General features: G+C 46.2%; 1 protein-coding gene and 1 pseudogene across 7 annotated transcripts in view; both read right to left on the reverse strand.

The window, feature by feature from the left end:
* The window catches only part of CCZ1 (CCZ1 homolog, vacuolar protein trafficking and biogenesis associated), a 185,200-nt gene that overhangs the window by 120,720 nt on the left and 36,639 nt on the right, over positions 1–27,841 (reverse strand). For all 7 annotated transcript variants that reach the window (XM_063934490.1, XM_063934487.1, XM_063934485.1 and 4 more), the window contains exons 5-7: positions 25,125–25,199; positions 21,491–21,538; positions 5,744–5,827 (exon numbers count right to left, since the gene is read on the reverse strand). In XM_063934490.1, coding sequence (XP_063790560.1) covers positions 5,744–5,827; positions 21,491–21,538; positions 25,125–25,199 — 207 coding nt within the window. The remainder of the gene's footprint in view (positions 1–5,743; positions 5,828–21,490; positions 21,539–25,124; positions 25,200–27,841) is intronic.
* Positions 15,376–15,494, reverse strand: LOC134947359 (5S ribosomal RNA; annotated as a pseudogene).

The following is a 27,841-nucleotide window of genomic DNA, read 5'->3' on the forward strand; positions in this document are numbered from 1 at the left end:
TGCATACAGTATAAACAGCGAGTCAGATTTTCTGACTCCAGCCGTCCTTTAAATGTATATTTTTAAGGCTCTGACAACGTCCAACAACTTGGAGTCCTTCAAGTCGTCTGTAGCCGCAGGCACTACAATAGGCTGGTTCAGGTGAAACGCTGATACCACCTTAGGGAGAAAATGCGGACGCGTCCGCAGCTCTGCCCTATGTCGAATGGAAAATTAAATAAGGGCTTTTATAAAACAAAGCCGCCAGTTCAGATACTCTCCCGGCCGAAGCCAGGGCCAGTAACATAGTCACTTTCCATGTGAGATATTTCAAATCCACATTCTTTAGTGGTTCAAACCAATTGGATTTGAGGAAATCTAAAACTACATTTAGATCCCACGGTGCCACCTTAGGCACCACAGGAGGCTGTATATGCAGTACTCCTTTGATAAAAATCTGGACCTCAGGGACTGAGGCCAATTCTTTTTGGAAGAATATTGATAGGGCCGAAATTTGAACCTTAATAGATCCCAATTTGAGACCCATAGACAATCCTGATTGCAGGAAATGTAGGAAAACGACCCAGTTGAAATTCCTCCATCGGAGCACTCCGCTGCTCGCACCACGCAACATATTTTCGCCAAATACGGCGATAATGCTTCGCGGTGACTTCCTTCCTTGCCTTTATCAAGGTAGGAATGACTTCTTCTGGAATGCCTTTTCCTTTTAGGATCTGGCATTCAAACGCCATGCCGTCAAACGCAGCCGCGGTAAGTCTTGAAAAAAACAAGGACCCTGCTGAAGCAGGTCCCTTCTCAGAAGTAGAGGCCACGGATCGTCCGTGACCATCTCTTGAAGTTCCGGGTACCAAGTCCTTCTTGGCCAATCCGGAGCCACTAGTCTTACTCCTCTTTGCCGTATAATCCTCAATACCTTTGGTATGAGAGGCAGAGGAGGAAACACATATACCGACTGGTACACCCAAGGTGTTACCAGCGCGTCCACAGCTATTGCCTGCGGATCTCTTGACCTGGCGCAATACCTGTCCAGTGTTTTGTTGAGGCGAGACGCCATCATGTCCACCATTGGTTTTACCCAACGGTTTAATAGCATGTGGAAAACTTCTGGATGAAGTCCCCACTCTCCCGGGTGAAGGTCGTGTCTGCTGAGGAAGTCTGCTTCCCAGTTGTCCACGCCCGGGATGAATACTGCTGACAGTGCTATCACGTGATTCTCCGCCCAGCGAAGGATCCTGGCAGCTTCTGCCATTGCCCTCCTGCTTCTTGTGCCGCCCTGTCTGTTTACATGGGCGACTGCCGTGATGTTGTCCGACTGGATCAACACCGGTCTTCCTTGAAGCAGAGGTTCCGCCTGGCTTAGAGCATTGTAGATTGCTCTTAGTTCCAGAATGCTTATGTGAAGAGACTTTTTCAGGCTCGACCACACTCCCTGGAAATTTCTTCCCTGTGTGACTGCTCCCCAGCCTCTCAGGCTGGCATCCGTGGTCACCAGGATCCAATCCTGCATGCCGAATCTGCGGCCCTCCAATAGATGAGCCTCCTGCAACCACCACAGAAGGGATACCCTTGTCCTCGGCGACAGGGTTATCCGCAGGTGCATCTGAAGATGCGACCCTGACCATTTGTCCAACAGATCCCTTTGCATGGAATCTGCCGAAAGGGATTGCTTCGTAAGAAGCTACCATTTTTTCCCAGGACTCTTGTGCATTGATGTACAGACACCTTTCCTGGTTTTAGGAGGTTCCTGACCAGGTCAGATAACTCCTTGGCTTTTTCTTCGGGAAGAAAAACCTTTTTCTGAACTGTGTCCAGAATCATCCCCAGGAACAGCAGACGAGTTGTCGGCATTAATTGGGATTTTGGAATATTCAGAATCCATCCGTGCTGCTTTAGCACCTCTTGAGATAGTGCTAAACCCATCTCTAGCTGTTCTCTGGACCTTGCCCTTATTAGGAGATCGTCCAAGTATGGGATAATTAATACGCCTTTTCTTCGAAGAAGAAATATTATCTCGGCCATTACCTTTGTAAAGACCCGAGGTGCCGTGGACAAACCAAACGGCAGCGTCTGAAACTGATAGTGACAGTTTTGTACAACGAACCTGAGGTACCCCTGGTGTGAGGGGTAATTGGAACGTGGAGATACGCATCCTTGATGTCCAAGGATACCATAAAGTCCCCTTCTTCCAGGTTCGCTATCACTGCTCTGAGTGACTCCATCTTGAACTTGAACTTCTTTATGTACAGGTTCAAGGACTTCAGATTTAGAATAGGCCTTACCGAGCCATCCGGCTTCGGTACCACAAAAAGAGTGGAATAATACCCCTTCCCTTGTTGTAGAAGAGGTACCTTGACTATCACCTGCTGAGAATACAGCTTGTGAATGGCTTCCAAAACCGTCTCCCTTTCTGAGGGGGACGTTGGTAAAGCAGACTTCAGGAAACGGCGAGGTGGCTCTGTCTCTAATTTCAACCTGTACCCCTGAGATATTATCTGCAGGATCCAGGGATTTACCTGCGAGTGAGCCCACTGCGCGCTGTAATTCTTGAGACGACCGCCTACCGCCCCCGAGTCCGCTTGCGAAGCCCCAGCGTCAGGCTGAGGCTTTTGTAGAAGCCGGGGAGGGCTTCTGTTCCTGGGAAGGAGCTGCCTGTTGCTGTCTCTTCCCTCGTCCTCTGCCTCGTGGCAGATATGAATAGCCCTTTGCTCTCTTATTTTTAAAGGAACGAAAGGGCTGCGGTTGAAAGGTCGGTGCCTTTTTCTGTTGGGGAGTGACTTGAGGTAGAAAGGTGGATTTCCCGGCCGTAGCCGTGGCCACCAAATCCGATAGACCGACCCCAAATAACTCCTCTACGCATCGCCTGTCCACTGTCGTGTCCATAAAGCTCTTCTGGCCGAAATGGACATAGCACTTACCCGTGATGCCAGTGTGCAGATATCTCTCTGTGCATCACGCATATAAAGAAATGCATCCTTTATTTGTTCTAACGACAGTAAAATATTGTCCCTGTCCAGGGTATCAATATTTTCGATCAGGGACTCTGACCAAACTACCCCAGCACTGCACATCCAGGCAGTCGCAATAGCTGGTCGTAGTATAACACCTGCATGTGTGTATATACCTTTTTGGATATTTTCCATCCTCCTATCTGATGGATCTTTAAGTGCGGCCGTCTCAGGAGAGGGTAACGCCACTTGTTTTGATAAGCGTGTTAGCGCTTTGTCCACCCTAGGAGGTGTTTCCCAGCGCTCCCTAACCTCTGGCGGGAAAGGGTATAAAGCCAATAACTTCTTTGAAATTAGCAGTTTTTTATCGGGGCACCCCACGCTTCATCACACACGTCATTTAATTCTTCTGATTCGGTAAAAACTACTGGTAGTTTTTTCACACCCCACATAATACCCTGTTTAGTGGTACCTGTAGTATCAGCTAAATGTAACATCTCCTTTATTGCCAAAATCATATAACGTGTGGCCCTACTGGAAAATACGGTTGATTCGTCACCTTCACCACCGGAATCAGTGCCTGTGTCTGGGTCTGTGTCGACCGACTGAGGCAAGGGGCGTTTTACAGCCCCTGACGGTGTTTGAGGCGCCTGGACAGGCACTAATTGAGTGTCCGGCCGCCTCATGTCGGCAAACGACTGCTTAAGCGAGTTGACGCTATCCCGTAATTCCACAAATAAAGGCATCCATTCTGGTGTCGACCCCCTAGGAGGTGACATCCTCATATTTGGCAATTGCTCCGCCTCCACACCAATAACGTCCTCATACATGTCGACACACACGTACCGACACACAGCAGACACACAGGGAATGCTCTATACGAAGACAGGACCCACTAGCCCTTTGGGGAGACAGAGGGAGAGTCTGCCAGCACACACCAAAAAGCGCTATATATGACAGGGATAGCCTTATGATTAAGTGCTCCCTTATAGCTGCTTTTATATTAATATATTGCCATTTATTTTGCCCCCCCTCTCTGTTATACCCTGTTTCTGTAGTGCAGTGCAGGGGAGAGACCTGGGAGCCTTCCTGACCAGCGGAGCTGTGACAGAAAATGGCGCCGTGTGCTGAGGAGATAGGCCCCGCCCCTTTTCCGGCGGGCTCGTCTCCCGCTATTTAGTACATTTAGGCAGGGGTAAATATCTCCATATAGCCTCTGGGGCTATATGTGAGGTATTTTTAGCCTTTTTAAAGGTTTTCATTTGCCTCCCAGGGCGCCCCCCCCCCAGCGCCCTGCACCCTCAGTGACTGCCGTGTGAAGTGTGCTGAGAGGAAAATGGCGCACAGCTGCAGTGCTGTGCGCTACCTTAAGAAGACTGCAGGAGTCTTCAGCCGCCGATTCTGGACCTCTTCTTGCTTCAGCATCTGTGAGGGGGCCGGCGGCGTGGCTCCGGTGACCATCCAGGCTGTACCTGTGATCGTCCCTCTGGAGCTTCATGTCCAGTAGCCAAGAAGCCAATCCATCCTGCACGCAGGTGAGTTCACTTCTTCTCCCCTCTGTCCCTCGTTGCAGTGATCCTGTTGCCAGCAGGAATCACTGTAAAATAAAAAACCTAAGCTAAACTCTCTAAGCAGCTCTTTATGAGAGCCACCTAGAATTGCACCCTTCTCGGCCGGGCACAAAAATCTAACTGGAGTCTGGAGGAGGGTCATAGGGGGAGGAGCCAGTACACACCACCTGACCTGTAAAAGCTTTACTTTTGTGCCCTGTCTCCTGCGGAGCCGCTATTCCCCATGGTCCTTTCAGGAACCCCAGCATCCACTTAGGACGATAGAGAAATAGAAATGTTAATAGTTTATTTTTATCAATTAACAAAATGCAAAGTTAATGAACAGAAGAAAAATCTAAATCAAATCATTATTTGGCGTGAACACCCTTTGCTTTTAAAACAGCATCAATTCTTCTTGGTACACTTGCACAAAGTTTTTAAACAAACTCGGCAGGGAGGTTCTTAGACATCTTGAAGAACTAACCTCGTATCGTGTACAGGCAGGTACTTATCCATCATGCAATACCATCAGGAAGGCTTCTGATTGGCTCCAAATTTATTCTGCAGCAGGACAACAACCCCACATATACAGCCTGTGTCATTAAGAACTATCTTCAGTATAAAGTACAAGGAGTCATAGAAGTGATTACATGGCCCCCACAGAGCCCTGATCAACATTATAGAGTCTGTCTGTGTTTACATGAAGAGACAGAGGGATTTCAGCAAGTTTACATCCACAGAAGATCCATGGTTATTTCTCCAAGGAACAACCTTCCTGCCGAGTTTTTTTAAAAACTGTGTGCAAGTTTACCTAGAAGAATTGATACTGTTTCGAAAGCAAAGGGTAGTCACACCAAATATTGATTTGATATAGATTTCTATTCTGTTCATTCACTTTGCATTTTGTTAATTGATCAAAATAAACTATTAACACTTCTATTTTTGAAAGCATTCTTACTTAGCAACATTTTTTCCACGCCTGCCTAAAACTACAATACTGTAAATACACACAATACACATACATGTCTAATAATTACAGGAACTACCACTTAAGAACATTAAACCTAGAATTACATACCTTAAGAATTTTTCTAAACTAATACAGATTTTATATTTTCAAAAGGACTATAAAATAATAAAAGGTACTAATGCACATTTTTTTTCACATTTGTTATTAGTATATCATAGCTGCAAAATAGTTATTATAACCACAAACTACCTAGATTTGTAATACAAATATATATTCACCCGATGAAAGAATTTTTCTAGTCTGTCTTTTAGAAGTGAGACTCCACCAGCTTCCATCGCCTTGGTAAATGTGCCATTAAATAGCTGTAGGGGAAATGTATGACATAATCAATGTTGCTCTCAGCTTCACAGAAAAACAGTGAAGACACTACGGCCCAAATGTTTTAGTCACTAGATTTAAAGCAGCAATGTTTTTAGAAGGACAAACTGGCCTGGTTTGCCATTCGACAAATTGCTGCTTTAAATCTAACTGCTATATCATTGGAATCTTGCTGCTGCCCGCTGCTCGCTGGCTATTACATTTGGGCCTACAAGATTTTCAGATGATAAATGAAAATACAATAATATACTTGCAAAAATAGGCCCGAACTTTACAGAATTATTACACAATAGCACCCAATTTATTGTCTTTTTATATTATATGTCATTGAAATATGGTGCAAATAAAAATAAGATTTTACTTACCGGTAAATCTATTTCTCGTAGTCCGTAGTGAATGCTGGGGACTCCGTAAGGACCATGGGGAATAGACGGGCTCCGCAGGAGACATGGGCACTTTAAGAAAGAATTTAGATTCTGGTGTGCTCTGGCTCCTCCCTCTATGTCCCTCCTCCAGACCTCAGTTAGAGAAACTGTGCCCGGAAGAGCTGACAGTACAAGGAAAGGATTTTGGTAATCCAGGGCAAGATTCATACCAGCCACACCAATCACACCGTATAACTTGAGATAAACCTACCCAGTCAACAGTATGAACAACAACAGAGCAACAGGTCAACCCTGATGCAACCATAACATAACCCTTATTTAAGCAATAACTATATACAAGCATTGCAGAAGAAGTCCGCACTTGGGACGGGCGCCCAGCATCCACTACGGACTACGAGAAATAGATTTACCGGTAAGTAAAATCTTATTTTCTCTAACGTCCTAGTGGATGCTGGGGACTCCGTAAGGACCATGGGGATTATACCAAAGCTCCCAAACGGGCGGGAGAGTGCGGATGACTCTGCAGCACCGATTGAGCAAACACAAGGTCCTCCTCAGCCAGGGTATCAAACTTGTAGAACTTTGCAAAAGTGTTTGAACCTGACCAAGTAGCCGCTCGGCAAAGTTGTAATGCCGAGAGCCCTCGGGCAGCCGCCCAAGAAGAGCCCACCTTCCTAGTGGAATGGGCCTTAACTGATTTTGGCAGCGGCAATTCAAGCGGCGAATGAGCCTGCCGAGTCGTGTTACAGATCAAGCGAGCAATAGTCTGCTTTGAAGCAGGATCACCAAGCTTGTTGGAAGCATACAGGATAAACAAAGACTCTGTTTTCCTGACCCTAGCCGTTCTGGCTACATAAACCTTCAAAGCCCTGACTACATCAAGCAACTTGGAATCCTCCAAGTCCGTAGTAGCCACAGGCACCACAATAGGTTGGTTTATATGAAAGGATGAAACCACTTTCGGCAGAAATTGTGGACGGGTAGGGGCTTTTATGTGACAAAGCCACCAACTCTGACACACGCCTAGCCGAAGCCAAGGCTAATAGCATGACCACCTTCCACGTGAGATATTACAACTCCACCGTTTTGAGTGGTTCAAACCAGTGGGATTTCAGGAAACTCAACACCACGTTAAGATCCCAAGGTGCCACTGGAGGCACAAAAGGGGGCTGAATATGCAGCACTCCCTTTACAAACGTCTGAACTTCAGGTAGAGAAGTCAACTTCTTTTGATAAAAAAAAAAAAAATGGATAGGGCTGAAATCTGGACCTTAATGGACCCCAATTTTAGGCCCAAATTCACTCCTGACTGTAGGAAGTGAAGGAAACGGCCCAGCTGGAATTCCTCCGTAGGGGCATTCCTGGCCTCACACCAAGCAACATATTTTCGCCATATACGGTGATAATATTAAGCTGTCACGTCCTTCCTAGCCTTTATCAGTGTAGGAATGACCTCCTCCGGAATGCCTTTCTCCGCTAGGATCCGGCGTTCAACCGCCATGCCGTCAAACGCAGCCGCGGTAAGTCTTGGAACAGACAGGGCCCCTGTTGCAACAAGTCCTGTCTTAGAGGAAGAGGCCACGGGTCCTCTGTGAGCATTTCTTGCAGAACTGGATACCAAGTCCTTCGTGGCCAATCTGGAACAATGAGTATCGTTCTCACTCCTCTTTTTCTTATTATTCTCAGCACCTTGGGTATGAGAGGAAGAGGAGGAAATACATAGACCGACTGGAACACCCACGGTGTCACCAGGGCGTCTACAGCTATCGCCTGAGGGTCTCTTGACCTGGCGCAATACCTCTGTAATTTTTTGTTGAGGCGGGATGCCATCATGTCCACCCGCAAAGACTTCCTGATGAAGTCCCCACTCTCCCGGGTGGAGGTCGTGTCTGCTGAGGAAGTCTGCTTCCCAGTTGTCCACTCCCGGGATGAACACTGCTGACAGTGCGCTTACGTGATTTTCCGCCCAGCGAAGAATTCTGGTGGCTTCCGCCATCGCTACCCTGCTCCTTGTGCCGCCTTGTCGGTTTACATGAGCCACTGCGGTGATGGTGTCTGACTGAATCAGAACCGGTTGGTCGCGAAGCAGGGTCTCCGCTTGACGTAGGGCGTTGTATACGGCCCTTAGTTCCAGGATGTTGATGTGAAGGCAAGTCTCCTGACTTGACCACAGACCTTGGAAATTTCTTCCTTGTGTGACTGCTCCCCACCCTCGGAGGCTTGCATCCGTGGTCACCAGGACCCAGTCCTGAATGCCGAATCTGCGGCCCTCGAGAAGGTGAGCACTCTGCAGCCACCACAGGAGAGACACCCCGGCCCTGGGGGATAGGGTGATTAACCGATGCATCTGAAGATGTGATCCGGACCACTTGTCCAGTAAGTCCCATTGAAAGGTCCTCGCATGGAACCTGCCGAAGGGAATGGCCTCGTATGATGCCACCATCCTTCCCAGGACTCGAGTGCAGTGATGCACTGACACCTGTTTTGGTTTTAATAGGTTCCTGACCAGTGTCATGAGCTCCTGAGCTCTCTCTATTGGGAGATAAACCCTTTTCTGGTCTGTGTCTAGAATCATGCCTAGGAAAGGCAGACGAGCCGTAGGAACCAACTTGCGACTTTGGAATATATAGAATCCAGCAGTGTTGCCGTTACACTTCCAGAGAAAGTGCTACGCTGATCAGCAACTGCTCTCTTGATCCCGCTTTTATGAGGAGATCGTCCAAGTATGGGATAATTGCGACCCCTTGCTTCCGCAGGAGTACCATCATTTCCGCCATTACCTTGGTAAATATTCTCGGTGCCGTGGAGAGACCAATCGGCAACGTCTGAAATTGGTAATGACAATCCTGTACCACAAATCTGAGGTACGCCTGATGAGGTGGATAAACGGGGACATGCATCCTTTATGTTCAGAGACACCATAAAATCCCCCCCTTCCAAGCTTGCGACGACCGATCTCAGCGATTCCATCTTGAACTTGAACCCTTTCAGGTATATGTTCAGGGATTTTAAATTCAATATGGGTCTGACCGAACCGTCCGGTTTCGGGACTACAACATGGTCGAATAATAACCCCCTCCATGTTGAAGGAGGGGAACCTTGACCACCACCTGTTGAAGATACAATTTGTGAATTGCAGTTAATACTATTTCCCTCTCGTGGGGGGAAGCCGGCAGGGCCGTCGGTGAGGGGGCATCTCCTCGAAGTCCAGCTTGTATCCCTGAGACACAATATCTATTGCCCAGGGATCCAACAGGGAGTGAACCCAGTTGTGGATGAAATTTCGAAGACGTGCCCCCACCGGGCCTAGCTCCGCCTGTGGAGCCCCAGCGACATGCGGTCGATTTTGTAGAGGCCGGGGAGGACTTCTGTTCCTGGGAACTAGCTGTGTTGTGCAGCTTCTTTCCTCTGCCCCTGCCTCTGGCAAGAAAGGACGCACCTCGGACTTTCTTGTTTCTTTGTGATCGAAAGGACTGCATTTGATAATGTCGTGCTTTCCTAGGCTGTGCTGGAATATAAGGCAAAAGATCATAATTACCAGCTATAGCTGTGGAGACCAGGTCCGAGATCCCTTCTCCACACAATCCTCAGCCTTGTAAGGTAAACCTTCCATATGCCTCTTAAGTCGGCATCACCTGTCCATTGCATGTTCCACAGGACACGTCAAGCAGAAACCGACATAGCGTTGACTCTAGAACCCAGTAGACTAATGTCTCTTTGGGCATGTTTTATATATATATCTATATATATATATATACATACTAGGGTCTCAATCTCTGCTGATAAGGTATCTGTCCACGCTGCTACAGCGCTATAAACCCATGCCGACACAATCGCCGGTCTGAGTAGTGTACCAGAATGTGTGTAAATGGACTTCAAAGTACTTTTACTGCATGCTATCTGCAGGATCCCTGAGGATAGCTGTTAAGTCAGCGCTACCTTTTGGGCAAACGTGACACCCTAGGGGAAGATTCCCATCGTATCCTGGCCCTAGTAGGGAAAGGATACTCCCTGAGAATTCTTTGTGGGAAACTGCAGTCTCTTGTCTGGAGATTCCCGCTCTTTTTCTTCATGAGAGGAGGGAAATTTACCTCAGCTTTCTTACCCTTAAACATGTGTACCCTTGTGTCAGGGACAGATGAGTCATCAGTGATATGCAAAACATTTTTTTATTACAATAATCATATATTGAATACTTTCCTGCCATTTTGGCTGTAACTTTGCATTATCGTAGTCGACACTGGAGTCAGACTCCGTGTCGATATCAGTGTCTATTATTTTGGATAGTGAGCATTGAGAGACTCTGAAGGTCTCTGCGACATAGGGACAGACATGGGTAGATTCCCTGTCTGTTCTCTAATCTTTTGTGCAATAAATTTACCTTAGCACTTAATTTCACATATCCAAACAGGTGTCGGCGGTGTCGACAGAGACACCACTCACACACGCATTTGCTTCATCTCCTCCTTAGGGGAGCCTTTTACCTCAGACATGTCGACACACACGTACCAACACACCACACACTCAGGGAATGCTCATCTGAAGACAATTCCCCCACAAGGCCCTTTGGAGAGACAGAGAGAGAGTATGCCAGCACACACCACAGCGCTATAAACCCAGGAATAACACAGTAACTTAATGTTAACCCAGTAGCTGCTGTTTATATAGATTTTTGCGCCTAATTATGTGCCCCCCCTCTCTTTTTACCCTCTTCTACCGTGTATCTGCAGGGGAGAGCCTGGGGAGCTTCCTCTCAGCGGAGCTGTGGAGAAAAAATGGCGTAGGTGAGTGCTGAGGAAGAAGCCCCGCCCCCTCGACGGCGGGCTTCTGTCCTGCTTAAATATACATTTTCTTGGCGGGGGGTCATACATATATACAGTGCCCAACTGTATATGTGTGTACTTTTGCCAAACGAGGTCCATATGCTGCCCAGGGCGCCCCCCCCCCCCCTGCGCCCTGCACCCTTACAGTGACCGGAGTATGTGAGGTGCGTGGGAGCAATGGCGCACAGCTGCAGTGCTGTGCGTTCCCTCAGTGAAGAACGGAGTCTTCTGCCGCCGATTTCGAAGTCTTCTTGCTTCTCATACTCACCCGGCTTCTGTCTTCCGGCTCTGCGAGGGGGACGGCGGCGTGACTCTGGGTTCGGACGACGAGGGTGAGATCCTGTGTACGATCCCTCTGGAGCTAATGGTGTCCAGTAGCCTAAGAAGCAGGACCTAGATTCAGAGAGTAGGGCTGCTTCTCTCCCCTCTGTCCCACGATGCAGGGAGTCTGTTGCCAGCAGAGCTCCCTGAAAATAAAAAACCTAACAAAATACTTTCTCACAGCAAGCTCAGGAGAGCTCACTGAACAGCACCCAGCTCGTCCGGGCACAGTCTCAAACTGAGGTCTGGAGGAGGGACATAGAGGGAGGAGCCAGAGCACACCAGAATCTAAATTCTTTCTTAAAGTGCCCATGTCTCCTGCGGAGCCCGTCTATTCCCCATGGTCCTTACGGAGTCCCCAGCATCCACTGGGACGTTAGAGAAACCATATTTAATTAATATTTTATTAACCTGGACAATAAACCAAAATGACAATGACTGACACAAAGGGGTCAAGCCTATTAGCCGTGAGTTGCCTTGCGGCGCAATTAAGTTATATGCCGCACTTACAGAACCTCTGAACACACATTTTTATTTGCAGCCCCACAGGACTGTGTGCACAAATCTGCCAAGTCCAGAGTGAGATTGGGCTGCAAGGGGGGCAACTCGGGGTGCGGCTGCCAGAGTTTCTGCTCCATTACAACGGCACCCCTGTGGCACCTAATGAGACTGACCCCAAAATATTTAAAAAGTTTAAGAATTAGGTAGAAATAGGTGTTGCCACCTTTGGCTGTAATAAACGCCTGCACATGGTTCAGGATTTCACACAAAACAGTTTTTAAGTTCACTCATAAGAGAAAATTGATGGGTTCTGATTATTCTTTCCATATAATCCTACAGGTGGTTTATCAGTGTCAGTGACACCTTGTGCGGCCAAAAGCCTGCTGGACTTCAGCCCTCTGACTTCTGTGCCCGAAGTATTCATTATGGTAAGAACTTACCGTTGATAACGGTATTTCTCCTTAATCCACAGGATAACATTGGGATATGATGACGCAACAGCGGATTTGCACCAATCGGCCTCCCAGCATGCAATGGGCCCGTCCATATATTGCCGCTTCCTGGCTCAGGCAAATCAGTTGTTTTTCCAAAGTTCAAGGCAGGAGCATCATAGAGAGCCCTAATCAGGTAAGAAGAACACATATGCACACCCTTCCGTACAAGGAGGAAGAGGTTAGTGAGTGAAAGGATCCTCAAATCAGGTGCGTCCGGGTTGGGATCCCTGTGGATCCTGTGGACTTAGAAGAAATACCTTTATCAACGGTAAGTTCTTACCATAACAAATATTTCTCCTGCAGGGTCCACAGGTTCACCACAGGATAACATTGGGATGTCCCATAGTAATTTAGTGGTGGGGACGCTCCTGATTGTACACAATCCTTCCCCAGAATTCAGCGTCCTGAGAGGCAAAAGGTATCAAAGGCATAATGTCTAATGAATGTGTTAATGGAAACCATGTGGCTACCTAACATATCTATTCTGCTGAAGCACCACATTGTGCTGCCCATGATGGACCTATCATACAAGTAGAATGAGCAGAGACATTAGACTAAACAGGGAGATCAGCTTGAGAATATGCTTCTGAAATTTTCATCCAAAGCCACTTTGCCAGTGTCTGCTTATCAGCAGGCCATCCTCTCTTGTGAAATCCGTACAGAATGAAGAGAATCTGTCTCTCTGATGGCACTGGTACGATCCACGTAGATCCTTAAGGCACGGACTACGTCCAACGATGCATCTCCCGCAGAAAGGTCCGGCCCCTGGAAGACCAAGACTACCATTTCTTCGTTAAGGTGGAATTGTGACACCACCTTAGGAAGATACCCAGATTTGGTTCTAAGAACCGCTGTATCTGGATTGTAAAAAAAAAAAAAAAAAAAAAAAAAAAAAAATCAGAAATGGAGGGCGACATAACAATGCCACTAAATCTGAAACTCTTCTAAATGAAGCAATAGCTAGTAGAAAGAGAACTTTTGCTGTCAACCATTTAAGATCCACTCTTTTTAGTGGTTCAAAAGAGGCAACTTGAAGGGCCTTCAGGACTAAACTTAAGTCCGATGGCACTGTAGGAGGAATAAAGGATGTTGAATGTGCAAATTTTCCTGGAAAAAAAGTTTGCACATCCTGCAGATTAGCAATTTTCTTTTGAAACCATACAGTCAATGCGGACACTTGCATTCTCAAGGAAGCCACCCATAAACCTTTATGCATTCCTGTTTGAAGGAATGCCAAGACTCTGGAAACTGAAAAACCAAGGGTCAATTTATTTAAATTTTTTTATCACTGCACCATTGAATATAGGCTTGCCATATTTTGTGATAAATGCGAGATGAGGAAAGTTTCCTTGCTCGGACCATAGTGAATCCTCTTGCCTTCAGGATGGAAGTCTCAAGAGCCATGCCATCAAAGACAGTCGATCCAGGTGTTTGTGATAACCAGGACCCTCCACCAATCGCCTGGACCACAAGGCGATTGGTGGAAACACATGAGCCAGACAAAAGTTGACAAGTCATCCACAAAAGTCGCTCTGGGATCCTTTGTTCTTGACCCATATGCGGAAAGTTTGTTGTTCTGATGGGACGCCATGAGATCTATCTCCGGTAACCCCCATTATCTATAAGAGTTTGTAAGACCTTCGGGTGTAAAGCCCATTCGTTTGCATGAATGGTGTGTCGACAGAGAAAATCCGCTTCCCAGTTTAGGACTCCCAGAATGAATACTGCGGACAATGAAGTTCTGCCCACCTTAAGATGTGACTTACCTTCTTCACTGTGTTTTGGCTGCAAGTTCCTCCCTGATAGTGGAGGTACGCTACTGCCACTGCAATGTCCGGGCGGATTCGAACTGGTTTATCAGAAGGATATTCTTTGCCTGAATAACTGCCATATACAGTATATGGCCTGAAGTTCCAATATATTTATAGGCAGGCAACTTTCTTCCTTGGTCCACTGTCCCTGGAAACAACAACTTCCTGACACTACTCCCCAGCCCTGCAGGCTGGCATCCATTGTCAGAGTTTCTCAATCTGATATCCAAAGGAGCCTCCCTTTGTCCAGATAGGATGTCTGTAACCACCAGGCTATTGACACTGTAATTTTCAGAGGAGAGACCATAATCTGCGCTTTTATTGTCTGATGAAAAACCTTTCCACTTGGAAAGGATCAGACGTTGCAGATGTATCGAGTGGAACCGAGTATACCCCATCATGTCGAATGTCTACACCATCAAATCTATCACATGCAATACCGCGTAAATGGATACCGTTTGACTGTGTAGCAACTCCTGAATCCTTAAGTGAATTTTGGATATTTTGTTCAGAGGTAAAACTGCTCTCTGAATACCCAAATCCAACAAAGCCTCCAAGTGAGTCATCCGTTGTGACGGAACCAGAGACGACTTTGACAACTTTTGAGTGAACCGTATCTCTGTAACAAGCTGTTGTCTGTTGCAGATGACACTGAACAATTCCTGAGACTGTGCCAGGATTAATAAACCGAGGTATGGATTTTTTAAAATCCTTATTCCCTGCAAAGGGAGATAAGATGCAATCACTACCATAATTTTGATGAATACTCTGGGAGCGGTGGTCAGTCCAAATGGTAGGGGCTGAAACTGAAAATGATGCTGGAGGATAGCAAACCCGACATAGCGCTGATGGAACAGTGCTATAGGAACATGTAGATAAGCATCCTGGATATCCAGGGGTACCATAAAATCCTCCTGTTCCATGGCCAAAATAATGGAACGTAAAGTTTCCATATGAAACCAGAGGCATCCAAATGTACTTGTTCAGCGATTTGAGATGGAATATGGGCTGGAATGACTCATTTGGCTTTTGGAGTAAAAACAGGTTGGAATAAAAAAAAACTTGTCCCCGTTGTGCAGGAGGAACTGGAATTATCACTACTGTAGCAACTCCTGAACTGCCTCTTGCAAAGCCCTGGTCTTCGTTTCCACTGAAGACGGGCTGGTACAAACTTTTAATGAGGGTGTTTCTTGAAACACCTACAGCACCTAGTATTCCCAGGTGGTTTACCATCCAAGTACTAGCCAGGACCAACACTGCTTAGCTTCCAAGATCATATAAGATTGGGCATGTCCAGTGTGGTGCGGCTGTACATCATAACCATAAGATACCACTTCTTGCACCCAAGCATCTGTAGTAGACTGCTGCCAGATCTGTGCAAACTGAAGAAGTCAGCCTCCCACTCTGGGTCCCCATCAGGCTGATGGCTTATCTTCAGATTTAAAAAACGGTCCTCTGGTAGCCCAATACCTTTTAGTCTTACCGGACTTGTTGGATTGGGACTGTTTGCCATTACCCTTTCCTTTTCCTTGATTCCAAAAGGACTGAAAAGCTGGAAACTAGACTTGAATTTATGTGTGAAAGGAAACTTCACTTTCTTGGAGTATGCTTCTGACTCCAAAATACTGTTTAATTCTTTACCAAAAAGAATATTTCCAGTAAAACAGGATAAGACTCCAGAAACTTCCTGGATTCTGAGTCAGCTTACCATGTACATAGCCAACCCGCCCTGCGAGCGGCTACTGCTGAACCTAATGCCTGAGAGGCAATTGTATCAATATACAATTATCGCTGCCTGTTTGATATGTGCAATATGGGATTTTAGAAAACCATCGACTCTCCTATCTGTGACATAATTTATTTATGTTGAAAGCAGAAGTAATGTAGATTTTCGCACCAATCTATGAAATGCAAATCTACTTTGGGAGCCACATCCCTTTTTTAAACAGTCCCCAGCTGGACGAGGATAATTGGAATTACATTTCATGGAATTCTAACTTCTTACTGGGCGTACCCCAAACCTCTTGTATAACTTCCATCAGCTGTTTTGGGACTTTTAAACACTGTTGCCTAAGTTTTTAACAAAGGATCTGCGAACAGAATGGCTTACATAGCACTAATTAACTCAGCTATGTCCACTGAGCTGAGACCTTCCTCCGAAGTGCAATGAGTCCTCATCCTTCGACGAATCCTCATCTAAAACATGTGTAGACTATGAAGATGTTCATGTCTATGCGATTTACTTACCACCGGCCTTTCAGCCTGCTTTTGTTGAGAGGCTACCAATTCCCGAGGTGGATAAACCTCAGAATGAATGCTGCATGTAAGGGTTAATAGGGTAACCTATCCTTGGTATAAGAGCTGGCAGCTATATTGGATAATGCCTGTGCAAAGTAGCCTATGAAGGTTCAACTAGAACCTGTGCTTGCCTCGGTTATTTAAGAGGCTTCGGTGACAACTAAAACATTTTGCACATAGGTGGTCATTCCGAGTTGTTCGCTCGTTGCCGATTTTCGCTATGCTGCGATTTGTTGCTTTATGCGCATGGTACGCAGAGCGCATGCGCTAAGTTATTTTACACAAAACAAAAAGTAGATTTGCTGGTGTTCTTGCGGCGCTTTTCAGTCGCACTGCTGATCGGTGAGTGATTGACAGGAAAGGGGCGTTTCTGGGTGGTAACTGAGCGTTTTCCGGGAGGGTGCTAAAAAACGCAGGCGTGTCAGGGAAAAACGCGGGAGTGTCTGGAGAAATGGGGAAGTGGCTGACCGAGTTGATCGCAATCTAGGAGTAGGTCTGGAGCTACTCAGAAACTGCAAAAAAATATTTATTAACAGTTCTGCTAATCTTTCGTTCGCTATTCTGCTAAGCTAAGATACACTCCCAGAGGGCGGCGGCCTAGCATTTGCAATGCTGCTAAAAGCAGCTAGCGAGCCAACAACATACCCATGCGCAGAAGTGCCGTTTTTTTGCCTCATCGCTGCCCAGCGAACGAAAGCAGCTAGCGATCAACTCGGAATGACCACCAGTGTTACTACACAATTTGTGACTGTAATCACTTTAAATTTGTTAACGTGATAAACACCTGGACCCTACCCTGCTTTCCACCAGCATTGAGGATTAGAATACACAGAAAAACTGACAGAATTACAGTATAGTAAAGTCAGCAATCAGGCACAGGTTATACATTAGTTTAATAAGCAATATGAGCACAAAATTAAACTACAAATACATTTCAATTACTGTATGTCGGAGAAACATTACTGCATTACCTTATATAGGATTTAACCGTATTCAGCAATAGTTATCAGACTCATATGCATCAGGCATTTATCCAACTATTCATACTCAAAGGTAGATAGAGACTTAGGGGTATATTCAATAACTGTCGGAAGCTGCCGTCTTGTCGGAAAGACGGCAGCTTTCGACAGTTTTAGGTCGAAAGGGGTTCCGACCTATTCATTACGGCCCCATTTATTCCGACAAGTCGGGAAACCCGACTTGTCGGAATTCTGGCGGAATGCATGTTGATCGGCGGCTTCAGGTATTAGCCCCGTTTCCGACAATCTGAATCAGACTTTAAAAAAAGTCGGAATGAGATGAGTGAGCTGAGAGCAGGAGACGGGGGAGCAGCGGGGAGAGCAGGAACCCAGCGGCAGCGTCCACCCGGCTCCAGCAAGCGAGGTCCCGCTTGCTGAAGCTGGGAGGACGCTGCCGTGAGCCTTCTGTTACGCTGCTGCAGCCGCTGCTCCCCCGTCTCCTCCGCTGCAGACATCTCTCCTTCGCCCCGGCGCCGCAGACATTACCTCCTCCCGGCGCCGCTGACAGCAGCAGGACATGACAATGGGGGCGGCCAAATCAGACAGTCGGATTTGGCCGCTCTTTTGAATAGGGGTTGTCGGATCCATTCCGACAACTGCATGTCGGAATGGACCAGACTCTTATTGAATATAACACTTAGTGCTGTATTACCCGACTCAGTAGAGTGGGACACAGGGAGGCTCACCCCGCTTCCAGGATCGATCAAATACGTTAGCGAACGCTGAATAGATCCAGATGCTAATAGTGTACACACTGGCCCGTGAACCTACAGTGAACACAGACGCCCAAGTGAACACTGACGCACCAGTCACACAGCTGCCTATGCTGCGACTGGGTCCCCTTAGATACACAGCGTCTCAGACGGAAGTGGGAAATAAGTTCATGGCGGGAGACTCGGAGAAACTGGTCATGAACTGGGGGAGGGACGACCAATGGAGCGTCTGACTCCCCACTGCTGACATCAACCCTAGGGATCGCGGCCTCATACTACCCCTAGAGCCTAGGATACCTAGGGCCTAGCGCTGGTGCACCCGAGGTGGCAGCTGTGTCAGCGACTATTTGGTAGTCCCCTCCCAAAACAATGCAGCTGTTTCCGTGTTCCCCCTCTAAGCGGAACTGATGCCTTACCTTCTCCCCGTGGTCCGACCACAGCCTGGTAACGTCTGCTGGACTTGCTAGTACATCAGACAAAGATGACCGTCGGAACAGCACTGTACTCGTGGGTAAGCATTGTCGTGAGCCGGCAGGGAGTTGTTGGAGCGACTCTTTCTAAAGGTACGTATAAGACGTTTTTTTTAGAAAGATCGCTCAAAAAAATAGTAGACTATAAAAATAAAATAAAAAAGCTTATGGCTGCTAAAAAACCAGCAGCCCTCTTGACCATGATCCGGCTCCTGCAGCACCAAACGAAAAACTGATTTGCCTGAGCCAGGAGGCGGGGATATATAGACGGGCCCGCTGCATGGTGGGAGGCCGAAAGCTTTGACCGATTGGTGCAAATCCGCTGTCGCGTCATGATATCCCAATGTTATCCTGTGGATAACCTGTGGACCCTGCCGGAGAAAAAGGTAGCGTGGCCTTGTGGGAAGGACCGTGGGCTCGTAGGAAATCCACTGCTGTCATCACAATGGGGCAATGGCCTCACTAGAGGTCCCTCATTTACATCACAACTGGGGCGTGCCCAGCATCCCAGAAAATACTGCTCTACCCCCGGAGACTATCTGCCCTTCATGCTCCTTCTCAGTGAGAAAAGTTGGGTGCTGCAGGATAACGCCACACTGCAGCACCCTGGCTCCCGGTATCTGCAGAGGAGCCGACATTTTGGCGTCACCCCCTGCCAGGGTGACACTCAGGTGCAGTCTGCACCCCCCTTATGATGCCTCTGACTCTATGATTGTGATACAGAGTTTGGGAGATGTATTATTTATTAACAGTTGTTTATAAAGTGCATACATATTACCCAGCTCTTTACATATAGTCACTGACATACCAGTAGCAGTGGGGCTAACAATCTATATGTCCTACCACATGGACTCACACTAGAGACGCTTTTCTGACAGAAGCCAACTAACTTACCAGTATGTTTTTTGCAGTGCGAGAGGAAACTGGAGCCCCAGATTATAGTGGAGCCTCCATTATGCAACACAGACACCCTATGCACCCTGGTGTCCGCTCTTCCTTCACACCTTCATGTGGCCAAATTCTGTAAATCCACTGCTTCAGAAAGTTGACACTAGCAACCTTCTAATATGGAGGATGCCCCACCCCCCTCACGGTTATACAGTAAAGCCGCAGCTACAAAGGCTACATCTCCGTGATGATGTGGTGCCTGGGACCCTACAGCTCTCTTCTTCTGCAGTGGCTATGTTTGGTGCACAGAGACAATGCTCTCCCCTAGCATCTCTGACAACACTACTGAACTGCCCCCTAGGTATATGTAACTATTCTTTATATCTCAGGTTGATTTTCAAGTTGACTGCTCTGTAAAAAGCTTTTTACAATATTTCCAATTATGTAATTTAATTAGTGCTGTAGTTTTCCTACTGTAGTTAGGTTAACTAACAGTTAACATTATTTGGTTTTCATGTCAAACACAGCTATCCATCATACTCCTACTCCCTCCCCCCCGGGGTTTTGTTTAATAATAACCTTTATGTCCATGTCTCAGAATTGCACTCTCCCTCTAGGCCAGGCTTTTTAAACCAGTGTACCTTGGCACACTAGTGTGCCGCGACCAGTTGCAAGGTGTGCCGCGGAGCCAGAGCAGCTTCCTGCACCTTCAGAGTGAACTGTTGGCCCAGGCTCTTCTTAGAGGATCAGTCGTGCTCCGGCCGTGACATATGCCTTGAAAACGGTGTGATATCATAGGTCACGGCCGCCACGTCTCACCCAGCCAGCCCACCCGCCTGCATACACATCTTCCATTTCCCACCTTCATACACAGCTTTCCTTGCCCACCCACATCCACACCTGCCCGACCGCCCGCTGCTCAGTATTCGCAGCACTCCACTATGAACAACCCCCGCCACTGAGGAACAGAGAGGAGGACAGCTGATGATAATATTTGTTATTTTATTTCTCATGTGGGGAACAATAGGATTTCAATAGAATTTATGTGGGGAGAATAAGGATTTAGGGGGGGAACAATGTGAATAATTCATGTGGGGAGCAATAGGATTTATGTGGGGAGAAATGGGATTGATTTATGTGTGGAGCAATAGGATTTATGTAGGGCAACATAATTTATGTGGGGAGCAATGTGATTGTTTTTTCTGTGTAGGCCAATGGATTTTTTTTTTTTTTTTTTTATTCTTTTTTTTTTTATTGTGAGGGCCAATTTAGTTTTTTTCTGTGGGGAACTGATGGTGTGCCTTGGCAATTTTAAAATATTGTTTGGTGTGCCGCGAGTAAAAAAAGGTTGAAAATCACTGCTCTAGAATATAAGCTTTCAGGAGAGGGCTCTCTCTCTCTGCACCTACAGATATGTAACTCCTCTGGTTTTGTTCACACATGATTTATACCCAATGTACAGGGTTATGGTGTGGTGCCCTGATAAGGGATAAGGAAACCCCCACATAAGACAAACTACACTAAATGAACCAGGCAGCAGAATAAAATAGGGGGGAAAGAAACTTAAAAAACCTAACTGGGGCTTTGTATTAAATCACAACAATTTAATGTGGTTTTATAAACAGAAGATTTATAGAGGTCAAAGGTTATGTGTTTGAACTGTTGTCTTTCTTTTCCCGGTAGGTTTGGATTTTTATTTGAAGAAATGAACAGTGGCCACTTGATCCTATTTCTATTCTGCTTATGTTTTGGCTCCATTATAATATTTCTGCGCTGACAAGGTGGGTCGTATGCATTGTAATCAGTAAATATGCACTAATGTGGCCAGTACAAAATAAAGTGTAATGAGAGCGGTCTGATCAACTGTGTGGAGTTTATTCCTTCCCCAAAAATTAGATGTCAGACAGTGTTTATATTACTTACCTTATACATTTTGTAGCATTGCTTCAGTACTGATGAATATACTTTGTCCTTGAAAAACAACAAAATAGTAAATTTAAATTCGGTTTGAAACCCTCCCAGTTAGAAAAAAATAAAATAAATCTGAAATGTACATTGCACAGTGGATGACACACAGGGGCAGGTGTATTAACCTGGAGAAGGCATAAGAAAGTGATAAACCAGTGATATGTGCAAGGTGATAAAGGCATCAGCCAATCAGCTCCTAACTGTTAATTTACATATTGGAGCTGATTGGCTTTATCACCTTGCACATATCACTGGTTTATCACTTCCTTATGCCATCTCCAGGTTAATACATCTGCCCCTGAGTAACTTCTACCATCAGGGGTGTAACCACAACTTTGGGGGCCCCATAGCAATATATTGAAGTGGCCCTGTCCAAGTGATTCTGGTGAGACACCCCTCTCCATAGCAGTTATTCATTTTATGCCCCATAATAGTTCCCTAGAACATTTTTAGAACCATAGTAGTGCCCTAGTCAATATCATGTACCACAGTAGTACCCTAGTTTATTTTATGTAATTCCCTAGTTTACATAATGTCACATTGTAGGGCTGCCAGTACAGATTATGCCATAGTGTCCCCAGTTGATTTTATGCCACATTACAGTGTCCCCTGTTCCTAGTGTGCCACATTAGAATGCCCTCCAGTTCAAATGATGCCACATTACAGCACCCCAGGTCATATTATGAAAAACTATAGTGCCTCCATTTCATATTGTGCCAAATTACAGTGCCCCAGTTCATATTGTGTATCATTATAGTGCCCTCCACATATCAGATTATGACACATTACAGTGCCCTCCAGTTAATATTGTGCCACATTACAGTGGTCTCCAGCAAATTATGCCAAATTACAGTGCCCCCTTAACATTATAACATCCACTACACACACCTTTCACTGAAAATGTAATGTCACACAATTCAAGCTGAATCAGACCCAACTGCTTAGCAGGCAAATCTGGGAAATTGGTATGCCACTTTATAGCCTGGGTCCAGGGCCCCCTAAGCCTTTGAGCCCCATAGCAATGGCACCCCTTGCATCCACAATAGTTACGTCCATGCCTACCGTCGCTCTGGGTAAGCTACAGAAACTGTGGAATTCTGGTGTTTAAGGAGTTATCCTTAGAATGCATCACTATAGCCTGAAACTGCTTTCAATGATCCAAATTTAGATTTTAGATTGGCCCACAGGAGTATATGGGGAAACACCAGTGGGTCCCACCTTCTCCTCTAGGGAGTAGGTTCATGGTATATTTTAGTGCATTGTGTTATAAATCTGGTACATTATCATGCATGCACCAGCACTTCATGCTCCAGTCAGACACTGTGTTAACTTATTTTCCTGTACCAACGGTCTGTGTTTTGCCATCTCATTTCTTCCCATCTCAGTGTCACAGAGACCACACTTATCCACTGTCCCGGAGTACCCACTTGACCGCTGTCCTGGAACCTCACCATACAGTGTTTATCTATTCATTATAGCATCTCATCTAATTTGTTCTTAACATTCTCCCAAAGAACCCAGACCCCTTCTCAACTGGTTAGTTAGCTCTTCTGCACATGTCCCCATAAGATGCCTGGGTCTTTTAAACAGTCCATATAAACCCCGTCATTTGTAGCATACACTTCAAGCTACACCCACGGTTTATTGCATTGCGTGGGGATTACCACACTGGAAACAGACTAATAAAATGGCTTAGGAAGAGATAAAGCTGTATAAAAATGTGAAGTAAATGTACTAATTTCTGTGTATGTTTGTCCTATTCTAAGTTGGATGGACTTCAGACAGATCTGTGTGTGTGAAATTGGATGTTTTAGAGTGGGAACTAGGCAGCAACAATGCAATCGTATAGAAGCACACTGTGGGCCTTATGTAGGTTGGCTCATAATTGCAAAGCTGCTCTTAGCAGTTTTGCGTTCCGATCCTTAGCAATTCAAATGCAGGAGGAGGTGCATACCAGCTTCTTCCTGCATTTGCGATTGCTAAAAACTACGATGCTATCGCAGTTCGGGATGAATATTGCGACCACTGGTCGCAATGTTTATCTGCGACTGCAGTCTGAGTAAGTCTGACCTAATTCAGATTTGCAGCCGCAGGAAGCATAGCAACACCAAGGAAACTGCGACAGCATGGCAGTCCTTGGCCTCACCACTCCCTGAAAACGGGGGTGACATGCCCCCGTTTTCCCCAACGTCGGCCGCCCCCGTCCCTCCCCGAAAACTCCTCTGTCACTCAGGCAGAGGTAATCGCCGAAAACTCCTGTCACTCGGGCAGAGGTAATCGCAGAATGTCTAGAGTGGGTCCTGCGCAGTTTCCTGAAAATCGGGAAACTGCGGGTTGGATCCAACCTGAATAAGGCCCTGTGTTATGGGAGTGAAGTGGGTGTGAGTAATGCATATGGGGAAGGGAAGCCGGCCTCCGACATCTCTTGCACATAGTAAAGGACTGGTGGAAGTGCAGACACCAATGATAACAGTTGCGGCAGCTTGCGTAAAAGCAATGGGTGATACGCATTTCCATTGGCAAAGCCACACATCTCAGGGTGTGATATAGGAGATCTAGACAGTCAATAGGTTGACAGGTACAAAAAGTTGACAATTAAAAGGCCGACATGACAATGGTTGACACACGCTTTTTCTTGTTTTGTATGTCAACTTTTATTTGGTAATATGTGACCAGGCTGGCTTCGGTGCAAGGTGGCTTTCTGAAGGTTACTATTCCCAATCGTAGTCCACGTGGACAGTACATCAAGTAAATGTTGGGAAACATGTAAACCCCCCCCACCACCTACCCCCCCTAAAATAAATAAATAAAAAAGAAGAAGGGTGTCGACCATGTCGGCTTTTTATCTGTCGATCTTTTGTAACTGTTGGCCTAATGCATATCGACCTATCGACTGTCAACCTAGACAATGTCTATCTATTATCAGGATACCCAAATCCCCGCTTTAGCCCTACAGATTCTTGCAGTAGCATCAGATAGTAAATCTGGCTTCTGTGAATGCCCGCAGCTACAGCCGCCGTGCCTGCAACTCACATTCCAGCCCCTAGATGGGTAACGGACAATCATGATCACAGATAACAGGATTAAAAAGGGTGAATAAAAACATCATCAGTGCGTACACGCAGGACCAGGAACGAGGACGGCCCTGGTAAAGGAAAAGGACACTGAGCTGTACCTACAGTACAAGTCATACATTATGGGTAGCCTTATCTGGTACCAAGATTAATATGTGGAATGACACCTGGTGCCAAGACTAAAGTCCAGAGACATTTCTCCAGTGCCCAATATACTGACTTGTTGCTGTAACTTCTCCAGCCACCGCCAGGTCCCGCAGGTAGCGCTGATCCTGACCTGAACAGTATTTAATATCTGATCTGCCTCATTTAGACACTCAGGAATAGCCTAAATAACTTATAGGGATATCAATATTCAAATCACAATAAGGAATTCTACACGTTTTTGGGAGAGACTGTAGCTCCTCCTCATTAAAAAAAAAACAAAAAAAAACCAGACTGTAAAAAGTTTTATAATATAGATATTATTACGCTACGAAAAATTATATAAAATTAATAGAGAATTCAGTACCCACCAGTAACTCGTCTTCTTGGTATTCTAGAACAGTCTTGCCATCTTTTTGCTTTTCTAAAACTGGATTTTTTACCACCTAAGATTGAAAAAATAAATAAAAACTGGAAAAGCCAATAATGATGTTTAAACCAGACTCCCATTTACCAGAGTAAATCGTCCAACCAAAGCAACAACGCTGCTTTCCACCTGCACATGAGTGACAAATGCAACAATTAAATAGTCATGGCATATTGGTATATTGTATTGTTATATAGAATAATGAATTCTCAATTTCTCCTCCATCCTCGGGAGACACTGGGCTATAGCGAGTGTATGGAGGATCCTGGGTATTATAAATGTATCCCTTTAACTCAGGCTCCTCCCCCATCTATACCCTAGTTGGCTGCCTCTCAAGCCTAGTTTTTAGTGAGTGCCAGATATAGCTGGGTGCTTCTTTTTGATGCTGTGATGTGCAGCCTAATTATTTTCAAGCATTTTTAGGCATTTTTAACTTTATAGGTTCAGCTAATTGTTCAGCTACATCAGCATCCAGCTACTGGTGATGCATGGAGAGGGCTGCAGATTTGCAGTTCATGACGTCTTCTGCATTGGGAGCCTGTTTACACTATGGGATCCTCTTCTGAGGTCTACTACTACCTTGGCTACCACCACCATCAGGAAGCTCCAGATCGTACTGCAGAGGGGGAAACTCGAATAGAAATCACAGTCATTTTCCTCTACGGTCATGAGCTCAAGTTAATTAATAAGGAGTTAATTAATAAGCGGTGTGTCAGGTAGTGGCATTAGAAATCTTTAGGGGCCCCCCATCCATTCCTAGTAGGAGCGGGTAGTTTGTCCATCAGCCCAATCCCGTGTCTCCCCACCTCGTGTTTCCAGCCTTATCCCCCCCACACTCCATGTATCTCCAGCCTCACACCTTCCCCTTGTGTCTTCAGCACCATCCCCAGTGTTCTGGCTCTCTGTGCTTGGACTCTTGGGCCAATTCAGACCTGAGCGCTGCTGTGCACAGCGGGCGATCAGGTCTGATCTGCGCGGGCACTGCAGTGTGCCGGAGCATGCCAGAAATGCGATCGGCATCTCAGCCCAGTGATCGCCTCTGCCTGATAGGTAGAAGCCCTCGCTGGGCGGGACGGTGGTATTGGGCTGCCGTTTTGGGGGCATGGTCTGTGCCCAAGCCGCACGGCATCACACGCAGCCGTTGCGACCCGGAGAGCGACGGGTAGCTCCCTACCAGCGCGCAGGAGCTGCGCTGGTAGGGAACTACTCTTCAGGTACAAAAGCATCGCCGTCGTGCAGTCACCTTTTCTTCCCTGCACGTTGCTCAGGACAGCTCCCAACCACCTATGGTTGATGGGGAAAAACAGGATTTTGGTACTTACCGGTAAATCTATTTCTCCGATTCTACAGGGGACACTGGAAGATCTTTATGGGGGATAGATGATGGTCAAGTGGAGCCGGGCACTTTAAATTCTTTAGCATTGTGACTGGCTCCTCCTCTCTATGCCCCCCCTACAGACCAGTCTGAAAACTGAGCCCGAGAGGAGACGGCTTGAAACAATAGACAGAGGAGGTGAAAGACAGAACAACAGTAAAACATATATAATAAAAAACAAGAACCACCATCATTGTCACCAGTCAACCTAATAGATAAATAACCTTACAGAAATCTCCCAACATTGTTTATTTTCTCAAAGACACCCAGCGCTGGGAGGGCGTCCAGTGTCCCCTGTGGAATCGGAGAAATGGATTTACCAGTAAGTACCAAAATACCGTTTTCTCCTTCATCCACTAGGGGACACTGGAGGATTTTTACAGTGGGGAAATCCCAGAGCTCCCATCACGGGCGAGAAAGTGCTGAGAGTCCTGTAGTATCGCTCGGCCATACTTAAAAGCCGAAGCTGCAAAAGTATCAAATTTGTTGAATTTGATAAACGTATGGTTCCCAGACCAAGTTGCCGCTCTACGCAACTGTGCAAAAGAAACTCCTCTAGCAACTGCCCAGGAAGAGCCGACAAAACGAGTTGAATGGGCTGAAACTGAAGTCGGTGGAGGAAGAGAGGCTGTGAGATATGCTTGCTTAATGGTAAATTTGATCCAACGAGCCAATGTTTGTTTTGAGGATGGCCAACCAGGCTTGGCAGCATCATAGAAAACAAAAAGAGCATCAGTCTTGCGTAAGTCAGCTGTTCTCTCCACATAAATACACAGGGCCCGAAAAACGTACAGGGATTTCGAAGAGGGAGAATCGTCTGAGAGCACCGGGACCACAATAGGTTGATCAATGTGAAATGCTGAAACAACCTTAGGTAAGAAAGACTTTTGAGTGCGGAGTTCCGCTCTGTCCTCATGGAATATTAAATATGGAGGACAGCACGATAGAGCTCCCAATTCGGAAACCCTCCGAGCCGAAGCCAGGGCCAGTAGTAAAACCACTTTCCACGTAAGAAACTTAAGCTCCACCGATTCCAGAGGTTCAAACAAAGCTGATTTTAAAAATCCCAAGGAGCTGTAGGAGGGACAAACGCTGGCTTAAGGCATAAAAACCCCCTGAAGGAAAGTCTGTACTTCAGGCAGTAATGCCAATTTTTTCTGAAACAAAATAGAAAGGGAGGAGACTTGAACTTTTAGAGACCCTACGCTTAAACCTGCTGAGAAACCAGCTTGGAGGAAAAGCAGAAGCCTGGCCAACTTAAAAGAATTAGTAGAGAACCGATGCTG

This window comes from Pseudophryne corroboree, chromosome 7 (assembly GCF_028390025.1).
Source record: "Pseudophryne corroboree isolate aPseCor3 chromosome 7, aPseCor3.hap2, whole genome shotgun sequence".
In the NCBI taxonomy this organism is placed as follows: domain Eukaryota; kingdom Metazoa; phylum Chordata; class Amphibia; order Anura; family Myobatrachidae; genus Pseudophryne; species Pseudophryne corroboree.